The sequence below is a fragment of the Lolium perenne genome, chromosome 2, assembly GCF_019359855.2.
Source record: "Lolium perenne isolate Kyuss_39 chromosome 2, Kyuss_2.0, whole genome shotgun sequence".
Classification (NCBI taxonomy): Eukaryota; Viridiplantae; Streptophyta; class Magnoliopsida; order Poales; family Poaceae; genus Lolium; species Lolium perenne.
The window spans coordinates 115,221,339-115,232,748 of NC_067245.2; the positions used below are offsets into that span (position 1 = coordinate 115,221,339).

At 41.1% G+C, this 11,410-nt stretch overlaps 1 protein-coding gene across 28 annotated transcripts; it reads left to right on the forward strand.

The window, feature by feature from the left end:
- The first annotated feature begins 390 nt into the window (after positions 1-390).
- On the forward strand, positions 391-9,610 carry LOC127333594 (uncharacterized). 28 transcript variants are annotated; one of them, XR_011751836.1, is made up of 8 exons: positions 391-1,165; positions 1,308-1,380; positions 1,500-1,620; positions 2,064-2,282; positions 2,484-3,837; positions 4,089-4,452; positions 5,766-6,265; positions 9,320-9,610. XR_011751836.1 is itself a non-coding variant. In XM_051359968.2 (4 exons), exons 1-4 carry the CDS (start codon positions 829-831, stop codon positions 9,334-9,336), a joined length of 603 nt encoding a protein of 200 aa, XP_051215928.1. In that variant the 5' UTR covers positions 391-828; the 3' UTR covers positions 9,337-9,610. The 28 variants fall into 28 exon arrangements, 2 of the variants coding, with proteins under 2 accessions (XP_051215928.1, XP_051215930.1); XR_011751850.1 differs by lacking the exon at positions 391-1,165 and having other exon boundaries at positions 1,172-1,380; positions 1,467-2,282; positions 2,484-2,663; positions 3,490-3,558; positions 3,658-3,837; XR_011751854.1 differs by lacking the exon at positions 391-1,165 and having other exon boundaries at positions 1,172-1,380; positions 1,467-2,282; positions 2,484-2,560; positions 3,490-3,558; positions 3,658-3,837.
- Positions 9,611-11,410: the final 1,800 nt, after the last annotated feature.

Here is an 11,410-nt window from a genome sequence, read left to right on the forward strand (position 1 = left end):
GAATATCAACCCACAGGTGGTGTCCTGCTCCAAAAGAAATCATATGCCTAGCTAGATTGTGTGCTTCAAACTTTGAAGCTTGACCTTCATGAGCAAAGATGCATTCATGAAAACTTGCAACGCGAGATCTAATAACTACTATACTATTTGGGAACAAACATCTTTTTTGTAAGAATTTTGAGGCCATTTAAAGGGGTCATGGCATGGTGACACGTGTTGTTTTGGGTGATTGATTCTTCCTGTGTGCGTTTCCGGGTGTGACTAGAAATTAGGTGTGGGTAATTATTGTTGTATTGCGGTGGCACTCCTTTCGGTCTGGGTGTGTGTAGCAATTTCTCCAACCGCTTAGGCTGATCCTATCCCTTCTCTGTCTAAATCACCACGGGACTAGCTCAAAAAAATCACCACGGGACACAGGAGAGCAATGGGGAGGAGACGCATCCCGGGAGGGCCGCCGCCGCCGACGAGCGCCTCGCGGGAGGCTCCGCCAGGACGCGTCCAATGAGCACGAGGAGGCCCGTCGCATCGCAGGGGCTTCTCTACGACGCCGTCGACGTGCGTGGAGGCCCATCGCGGGAGGCTCCGCTAGGAGGCCTCCGACGAGTACGGGGAGACGCATCGCAGGGAAGGCAGCGCCAGACCGCCGTCGAATCTACCACCTCGCCGCCAACAAGCATGAGCTGTGAGGAGGGGGCGCGTCGCGGGGATGAATCCGACAGGACACTGTCGACTCCACCACACCGCCGCCGATGAGCTCGAGGAGGAGGCGTGACAGGCGGAGAGGGCTACACAAGGCCACAGATGACTCCACCGTGAAAAGCAGCTCTGATGGACCCCGACCGCCTCGGCGTGTGCCCCATGTCGGGATTTCTTTTCGTCTCCTCCCCGCCACGATCTCTCCTGATGCGGCGGTTGAATGGAGGCGAGAAACATCGGGAGCCCTCGCCGACGTCTTCATTGCTGGCGCTGCGGTGGCCGGCGATGTCTTGGGCCGGGGCGCGGAAGAGGTTGGACAAGCAGTCACCAACTCGCCATGCCACAACGCGACGGAAAGCCCCCGTGCTAGCAACGCCTTGGCCCCGAGCGGCCACTGAAGCCAGTGGAGGACCCGACGGTGCCGGTTCTCCTATTGACGGCAAGATTGGAAACCTTCCTTCTCAATCAGGTTCGGCTGCAATGCATGTTATCCTCATGTTACTTGCCATGAAAATATTTTAGTTTTTCTTGCTGTGTACAATTGAATCTGGGACTATGCGGGTACAATTAAATCTTGATGAGGTCTTGGAAGATTGGGTCATGCTTTGCAGCCGTGGCCGACGAGCTTATGGAAAGCAACGACAACTGCGGAATACGGTTTTTGTTTGCTTCCTTAATTGCCAGGTGAAGAACCATCTCTCCTCATGAAGATTTAATTTGTCATCCCTTCAGGCAATGCTGAGCTCGATAACCATGTTCTTTGCGTTCAGGCCATGACTGGAATAGGTCGTGGTTTGTGGCAGGCATCCTACATCGAGTATCGAGAACTTGGCATTTGTTTGGTTTCTTAATTCTCAGATGAAGATTTGCGCCCCTTCATCAAGATTCAGTTTATTTTTGTTTGTTTCGTCCATCAGTAGCAGGGTGAGGTCGATGCCCATCCTCTTATGTTCAGACTTTGAGTTCATAGTCTGTTGCAACTTACTTTGACTAGGATAATTAATCCTAGCAGTGTTTGTAGTTGGTTGGCTTAGCTGCTTGACACTTACAGTTACAGAAATTGCAGGACTGCTACTTGAGTTGCTGGTTTAGCAACTACATAGTTATAGGTGACATGTCATATTGTTTGACCGGTGCTTACCTACAGAACCAAAATAAGTAAACACTTGGTATTCAGATGAAGAATTAACAAGTTTACTAAGCAGTTTCGTGTTTCCAGTTTCCCTAGCCATATTTCATTAGCTTAGTACGAAACTATATTTTTTATTTTCCTAGAAGTATTTGCTCCTTAATTGGGCCATATTATGATGAATCTATCCCATTTTTCTCATTCTCACTACCTTATTTTCGCTGAACCATCCTAGCAGGGCAAACAACTTTTTGGTTGGACAGATACCTCCCTTTCTACTTCCCCGTCGAACCATTGATTGATCATAGTTGATCCTTGCTTAGCTTCATGCCGCTGTTGCTGATCCAATCGACGTCAGGGAGCCGGTTCCTCTTCGAGCAGTGGAGAGTTTTCATGCTCAATGAGAGTTGTGGCAAATAGAATCAAGCGCACTCTCTTCAAACTCAACGAGCTCACTGTATGTTCTTTGCACGCTAGCAGTTTTCACCTCACGATTTTTCTTGCCTTGATTAAGTAACATGGAGTTGTTTATGAAATTAAACATGACCTCTTCGTTGCTGTACTTTTTTCTGTAGTGGATGAACCACTAATTCATGCTTCTCTATATGTTTTAGATTCAGACCCTAAGAGAAATTCTCATACTTCTGTCTAATTCTAGGACATCTTCACACTCGTGGACTCTGGTGCATCCAGGATAGAAGACCGATATGCTTCAGTACCGACATTGATCTACAAGTAATTAGTTCTTTCAGCAACAAATGCAAATGCTTACATGGTAAAACATGGACATGCATTGGACCATTCTAGAGATGTCTCATTGCTTCAGTTTTCTTTCTAGGTATCCTTTAATTGCTGGCCATTCTCAATTAGTTTATTAACAAATTAATTAGTATGTGAAGTATTCCTATTCCTTACAGAGTACCTTGGTTCTGCTCCTTTGTCCAATTGTACTGTGCTTGCATACATAGCTGAAAACCCCCAAAATTATTCCATGTAATTTGCAAGCAGTTCAGAGACTCTTTGAGCACGTGCATTGTTGAGAGCATGTGTCCTTAGGTCTTCCATACTTGAATTGCATGATATGCATCTTGATGCTAAAAAGAAGATGATGTACATATATGTGTGGCTCTTCTGAGCAAGTTTATTAATGTCTGGGAGGCTACTGTTAGTTATATTTGCCTGGTAGGTGCCTACATATGATTCTTTTCAACATTAGTCTCACTTGATTTTGTGCAGCGTATCTACTGCTGTAAAACTATTTTATCGGTTTTCGCATGAGGATATGCGTAATGTTCAGTGAATAGATTTTAGAAGGCACTATCTATTGCCTAGCTCATACTGAAATTGCATAAATGATCAGTGGGGAGATTTTAGAAGGCACTATCTATCTATTGCTAATAGTATGATAAGACACTACATGGTAAATATATTAGCATCCCGTTCAAATGACTGGAGGTCTTCCTAATTGAAGGGACTCTTTTCTAGCCAAAAATTTATCACACTAACAATACATCTATACAATGTGATATCCAGTCAGAAGCATCACTACCCACACCCAGCTGTTGCTTTAATATCAAATAGAACTGCAATTGCTAAACTTCCACGTCTTTTTTTTGTCAAGAGCTACTAAACTTTCCTCTTATTTTTTTGGATGAGGTGTTCAGTTCTTTCTTGGTTGGGATTGACACCGAGCACTACCCAGAAAGTTTCGGTGGGACAATATTCTCTACAAGGTCGGCTTCGGATCATCTGAACATGAAACAACGACGACAGAAGACTTACATTACCTTTCCGATGTTGGCATTATAGCTTTTTTCAATTTCTTTGGACAGAGCTTGCTCCAGTTCTAGCCCTCCCCGTGCGAAGCAAAGAAATCATCACCATCATTCATCTGCCACTGAATATAACAGTGCCAACCACTGATAGTTTGATGACAGGGGAACATGGAGACCACCCGCCTTAGCATGCTAAAAAATTATATTCATGCTAATTAGTTGAACTATACAGTTCAGGTACTGCTTAGGAACGTCAATCCTATCGGTTATGTAATGAAAATAATCTATGTGTGTTAGTATCTCTAGCCAATGTTCCCTACGTGGATTTATCTTACCATCTCTGTACTCAACTAGGAATATATATATTAGTAACAAATTCAAAAGCCTGTGGAAGTTTTTTCGTAGTACATGAATTTTACTCATTCGTTCAGTATGTTTGGGATAAGGATATCACATAGATAAAGTTTCACCTTGAATTGCCACCGTAGGCGCGGCGTGCCGCCGCGCCAGTTCATGTGGGCGGATGTGGGGCGTGAGCATAGCAGGCAGTCCGAAGACCACCGGCGCGGGAACTCCGGCTTCCAGGTGAACCATTCCACTCCGTTCTTTTTTACTTCCATCAATTAGATAATTTCTCAAATATTTTCTTCTCTTTTCTCAGTTCAGTCAGGTCAAGCCATTACTGGTTCCCCACATTGCACGGTGGGGGACTAGCCGTGTGGAAGCACTTGCCGGTTGCCGCCCATCATGGCTGCACTGCTCAAGGCCAAGGCAGCATGCTTCTTGCTACGGGAGTACCTAGACTAGACTACAATGCAGCTCAAGATTTCCTCGCACTTCGACTTCATTCAGGTACTTAGACTACCAAATTCCAATTGTTTGTAGTGTGTATACTATTATGGGAAACATTGGTAGCTGAAGCAAAGTTAGTTAATCTGTAATCATTAAACTTTTTTTTTCGCCCAAGCCCTTATGATGATGCTCTTGAATTTAAACGCAGCAATTATTTCAAGATTTTGTGGAATTGTATTTTTGAATGATCCTCACAACTGTTGTTGATCAAGCAGTAGCAGAGTTAGCATCTTAATTATTATTTTTAGAAATAGGAAACGCAATCTCAGTAAGTTTGGTTTTGCTCGGCAAAATAGCTGAAGATCAATGCATGCCTATTTTGTAGCATATAGTTATTTCCATGTTCAGATAAGCTTTTCCTAAAATGTAAGGTTCTACAGAGGTTCAACGTTATCTCATGCCTTGCTTCTCACGATAAACTGCTTGTGGTGTTCAGTGTGCTCCCCATCTGTAGAAATTTGCTTATTGTCAATTGTCTACTTTATAGAGAAACAATAGAGTGCTTGCCCTATTTCCTTCAAAATTCGCTTCCCGTCCATTAAAATAAGCTTTGCAGAAATCATAGGGTGCTTATTATTGTCATACTTGGCAACAAAAATGTCATGTCTTTTATTTTTACTCGGAATGGTGCATCCAGGAGAAAGTATTCGTTATTCAAAAAATTTATGTATTCTATCCTCAACGGAAGGAAATAATGTGACTTCTTTATGGAATTAATGTTTGTTATTTTTCTAAATTATATTTGCAACTCAGAAAATGATTGCTTATGCTATTTCATACAAGTTAAAAAATGCTGATTTCTCACAAGGTTTGGTACAAATAAGGTGCGGCTGGTACTGGCTGATCCTAACATGAAATTTAATCTATGTGTTCCTATTTAATGCGCTGGCACTAATGTTTCTAACTCTATTCGTTCCTATTTAATTTTCCTAGCACTAATGTTTCTAATCGATTGAAAAGATTTTTTCCAGGCTGTAGACAACCTTCTTTCTCACAACCGCAAGTAATTTCTGGGGTAAAAATTATGCTTCGTGACTCAAATAAAAATAATATTTATTCATCGATTCCTAATATTATCGTACTAACTGGCCTTATAAGTTGAGAACGTTAAGGTGTACTGTATCTTGTGAAGATGCATCTCTTGCCAACGTTGTGCATTTCTGGAACAAGGTTCACACCCATGTCCATATTGTTTCACTTGCCTTTTTTTTTCTGTCCAATCTTATTGTTGTGTGATGTGTCATTTCTTCATTTCTAAAGCTCCTCGGTGATTTTCCTAATTTCTAAGTTCTCACTACCTTTTTTCTGGTCAGTTCTTAGTCTACAATCCTTGGACTTATGATCTCCAGCCAGTTAGTGTGGCAAACGGTTTAAGAAATTCCAACCAGTTAGTGGCAACCAGAGAACAACATAGAGTTATCCCAACTTATGAGGTCTTCTCATAATAGGCAACTTTCCCCCCACCAGTTCAGCATGACGTAAGTGGAAGTTCAGGGTTTTCACTGTTTACCTATTCTATAAGAAAGTTTTATAACAACATTCGAAGGAATAATTTAGGAGGCTTTATTTGAGAGGGTGTCTACCTTGTGTCTATCTGAAAAATGTTTTGCTGGTCTGGTTGTCATCCCAAACTAACAAAATAATTATAGACTTTAGAGGCTCCCTTGCCGATGTTTTAATTTCTTTATTCTTTGGTTCTTCGTGCTAGGTTTTCTCCTCTGGTACGTATAATCTTATGGCTGTTGGGAATTCTGGACTTCACTGTGTCCTGCTCCTTTCTTTTTCTCATTGTTCCTCGCAGCTCCGCTCACAGGTACTCACTTTATCAACTGGATGGCATGCTTGGGGTCTCCTTTTATCAGCACTACAAATGGCTTCAGGTTTTTCGTGTGCTGAAATTATAAGAACAACTAGATGATTCCTCGCGCTTTGCAGCGGGAAATGATGTTTTTTTTTTATCATACTCTATAACCTACACTCGTACAAACATTAGCAAATGAATCAAAAGAATTATCAATAACTATGCATGGTTTCATTTAGAAAGTGCAATTCCGATGTATACTATAGAAAATAAATAGTGCATATGCATAAGTCGAAGCTGCTGGCTATGTTGGTTCTCTTGTTGTACACATTGGGAGAAAGTGGGCACTATTTACCAATGTGATTATATGAATAAACTTTCGCCAAACTATTATTTTGAAATCTTGTGTTTCATGTGGCCTAAAATCAAAAGGTATATATATTTTTTATGTTTAAAAAAGGCATAAGAATATAACAGTTCACAGATGTTGGGCTAAATAAGCAATTCATATTTAATCTCGCCAAGTGAAATTTGAACAACTGAACAATTTATCTTTATATTTTGTTGACATTGTGCATCTTGGGAAGAAAGAGAGCTGCAATAGACCAAAGGCACCTAAGTAGATAAAATCAATAAACACCGTAGTGCATAATCATACTTTAAAAGAAAAGGTGTTTTACCTAAATCAATAAATATTAATATACATGCATAACTAAACTTCGGTTTTGGTTCCCCAGATAGACGATGAAAGTGAAACCATTTGTAATAGTCGTTGAAGTCCAATGATGTGAAACAAATAATAAGATACATGATTGAACGTAATGGGTGGAAACTTGGTTAACATCTTATTACATTCTCAAAATGCCAGGCAGTCAGTGAAAATAAGGCATTCCATGTCTACTACAATAAGCACGGTAAAGAATTATGTACAGAGAATCATGTTTCACACTTGCCGAAGAAGATAGCGTCTTGTTGATTTTTCCTTTTTGAGCCTGGAATTGTCAAGGTATCAAGGCTGAACTCTCAATTAGTGCTAACAAAGTCGAACAACCTGGGTCAAAATAAATAGATCAAATAGATTGAGTTCGGAAGGTAAATACCTTACCAAAATTCCAGGATATGTAGTCGTGAATTCCCTACAACGGTTTCTTGTCAACCATGCATCTCCATTCCAATCTATATGCAACATGAATGAAGAAAACCTAATCAGTTTTGACAAACATTAGACTCTTACTCACCATCAGCACTATTGTTTGTTCTGTTGTTCCCTCATGCATTTCATCAGACATCGTGCTTGCACCCTCCAACAAATGTTGTCGTCCAGTACCTTTGCGGGTACCAGTAAATCATGTCAAAGTAGAAAAATTAGCTTGGAAGTACCATGGCGCCGAAAGTACCTGTAAGGATGTTGAGGAAAGAAATTACTCCAACCTAGAAGAATCATGGCTTGAAACTGGGACAGGAGTAGATCGGGTAGTTGCAAATTGTTGTCCAGAACCTCGCCTCCTCCAGCTGGCTCCACATGGCCGCTGGGTTGCTCCACCCTCTCGCCTTCTCGGTGCTACGATCATGCTCCTCCATGATCAACGAAGAAGCCAGGCAAGGCGCTCAATGAAGGTGAAGGAGATGGGATGAACCGTCCTGCACTGGAGGAACTATTTAAAAGGCACAAGTCTGCTTGGATACCCTTGTCCGGCTATTTGGATGCTTTGCGCATTTATTTCTTAGTGCACATCATGGAGGAGAGGAAGATCAAGAGACAGTGTTGGCAAATAAATTGCAAGGAAGATGAACATAACTTGGGATTTTATTGGGATAGATTGAACAGTCCCGAACAGGCTTTAATGCAGGTAGGCTGCTTTAGTACACGTTATACGGTTATAGGCAGCCGAATGGATTGGAAAACTAATGTTCCGGCAAGACAAATAGGGGTTAGTTCAAAGGAAATGAATGTCGGTAATTAGATGCAATCAAAGATGGATGGAAGAGGACTTTCTTGGTGGGAAGCTGAACGGAAGGGGGTGCATTGAACGTAATGTGATCTGCAATTTTTTATGGGGCTGATGTGGCAATTATGCTGATGTGGACATGATGTGGCGCGCTAGGATTGCTCAAGGTTGATTGATGAGGTGGATAGGCTGCATGTAAAGAGAAATGGGATCACCTATTAAGAATAGAAAGATAAGTAAATAAGTTGTATTAGGCTAACAAAGCATGTATGCATGTTTTTGTTTTGACATCTGTGACAAACATGTGGCATCTGGCTGCAAATATAGATCATATTTATCATGGAAAACACAAATCGAAAAAGGAACTAGCCTGTTTGAAATTCATACATGTTGCACATTTTCTGAATTTTGAAATATAATTGGTTTCTACTCCTGCTAGCAAGGAACATAACTGTTACTTTGTGAATTAGTGTTTTAGTTGCATGCTTTACTGTGTAATAAAGTGTACAATTAAAAAAGGACTAGCCTTGCAGTGTGTCTCTTGCACTATCAGTACCACAAAAAGGCAAACAACTGCTGGAATTATTGATAAAAAATAGGAGATGATCCCAAACTGACTGGCTAGGGGGCTATAAGTCTTTGCAAATTTGTACAATAGAATATATATTTAAGAGGGGTGATGATTATACTATTGGTTATTCATCCTTCGTGTACGTGTTCTAGAGAACACGTATAAGGAGGAATGATATATATGCTTTCATTGTTTGTAGCTGGTAATTGAAACATTAGTAGCTGGTTAAATTAATAACCAAAAAACTACCTCTGATTTGAATATCCAGATAAAAGCACCACTTATAATAGTGCAGATGTGCTTCACATGTACGTCTTTCTAGAGCAAGTGGACGTGTTGGATAGTTTATCTTTGGGTGGATAAAAAATTGTAACTTAATTACATGGTCACCGTTAACTATCAAGTCTGGCCAGTATCTGTTTACGTGTGGTTGGCTCATGTTCTCGATCACATTCAAAACCTAGCATATGTCCACTTGCATATTTTCTTATGGAATTTTCCTCACTAGCAGATTATTTTACACCATTTGCATTTTACTTTTTGCAGGCGTAATAATTCAATAGTTTGGAGCTTGAGAGACCACCAAGAATTTAGTGAAAAAAAAACACTGAACACGTCTATTGTATGCCAATTGAGAGATCCACCTGTCCTGTTCTAGACAACAGGTTTTCGTTGTTGTTCTTTTCATAGGGGTTACCTTTTATTCCACTTCGTGGGTTAATTGTGCAGAAATATAAGTGCAACCTGTGACACTGCACAGTCCTGTTGCCACAGTTCAATTTCAGGTGGACATGAATGAAGCTCTTGTAGATATCATGCTGCCACTTCATTTTCTCATATTTAAAGTCTTAGTCCTTCTAGATGAAATAGTATAGTGCAGAAATCCAACAAAAGCATGTACTTTCTGTTAAAGTTACTAAGTTATTACAGAAGGTAAGAAATGTGTTCTTGGTTCCAATCAAGCTATCAAGCTAAGTATAAAGGTGAATTTTGCAAATAGATAAATAAATTATACATTTGCCATTTGACTAGACCCAGTAGGTCCTCTTACCTTCATACTATTCTGAGTGGGATGTTCAACAATAATATGACATCTCAATAAATTTTAGGTCTAAAGGCGCAACGTGATATGCATTATGATACCAACATATTGCTAGGTACAAGTAAACAGTTGTTTCCATTTTAATTGTACGGCTGGTATGTTTTCCCTGTAGATTACATGGGGCAAACGTGGTGCAAATGTCTCTGGTTTTTCCTGGGTGGTTTTGTTCTATTTTAATAGAATGCATTCTGCATTCTACTTCTTTTTCTGAAGATTTAACCTACCTGTTTATGTATCCTTTTGTTCCGGAAATGTGCTCTTCTTTAGAAATTGATTAGCTGCGACCGACTGCATGAGATTATTATATATTTATAAAATACCATTCTTCTGCTATATTTTTGCTTTCTGTTTCAAACATGATTTTGTTCTTTGCGCAAAAGCTCTCCTATAGAGATATTCTTTTAACATTTCGTAATTCAGTAACTATTTTATCTTATAGCTTCGGTACAACGTATTTTCATGTGCTACGGATGAGATAATCCTATCATTAAGTGACTATTGCTTTAATTGCCAATTTGTGAGCTGTTCTTCATGAACATCTTGCCACCGGCTCTTCTTCTATACGTATGTAAGATGCCATCAGCTATGTATGCGAATGTATTGTTGTCATTTATCAAGTTTGTTTGATTTTTTCATTGGCATTGTACTTAGGTATTATGACGGTTTAGCTTCACTTCTTTTGAGATATCCCTTACAAGTCTAAATAGTGTATCCATGCTATTTCACCTAATTCTCCAGTCAGCCACCATACTGGCACGGCGTGCCGCCGTGCCGATCATTGCTAGTCTCAATAATGATTGAACCATACTTGCCCATCGATCCATCTTTGACATCTGGGATGATAGGCTTGCAATCCGAGGCGACCAACATCTGATTCAAGGCCAAATCTTCAGCAAGAGCCAAAGCCTCTCTTAACTGCCACCGCCTTGAGGGTAGCAGGTCAGTGATCCCAGAAAATACCAGAGCCAATGCACCTAGATATGCCATTACTATTTTTTGAACAGTAGGCTCAAGAGGAGCCCGGCTTTGAATTAACGAAGCCATCAACCGGCCAGGGATTACACAAGGCCACCCACCTGCAATACAACACCACACACCAGAACGACCGAACGATACAAGGGAGCCTGAACAGCTTACAAATAAACACTACAGGCAAGCACCAAAGGAACTTGCAAGGTGAAGACTACCATCACTCTAGCACCAAGACAACAAGCAAAGAAGGCACGACGAGGCACTGCCATGGAGCAGAATCGCGACAGTGCTCGAGGAAGACACCCTGGACTTCCCACGCCGAAGAGGCCCCCTACCCTCTCGCCTTGGCTCGAAGGTGTCAAACCATCGGACATGAGATCAGATCACCCGAGAGCTGCAGAGATGTTGGACTCGAGCCCCGGGACAACCCCAAACCACGACCACCGGAGCAAGAGAACACACCACATCGGCCAAACCACTGCCGCCATTGGAAATCCTTAGAGATGCAGGAAAGCCACCGGAGGCAACTGCACAGGCCAAAGCTCCCGCCTTTAACTCTTCTC

Excerpts from the sequence above, each read along its gene's own strand:
- LOC127333594 (XM_051359968.2), top strand. The coding sequence starts at position 829 with ATGGACCCCGACCGCCTCGGCGTGTGCCCCATGTCGGGATTTCTTTTC. Across the intron at positions 1,166-2,483 it reads AAACCTTCCTTCTCAATCAG|GACATCTTCACACTCGTGGA; the intron begins GTTCGGCTGCAA and ends GTCTAATTCTAG. Across the intron at positions 2,561-6,160 it reads GTACCGACATTGATCTACAA|GTTTTCTCCTCTGGTACGTA; the intron begins GTAATTAGTTCT and ends TCTTCGTGCTAG.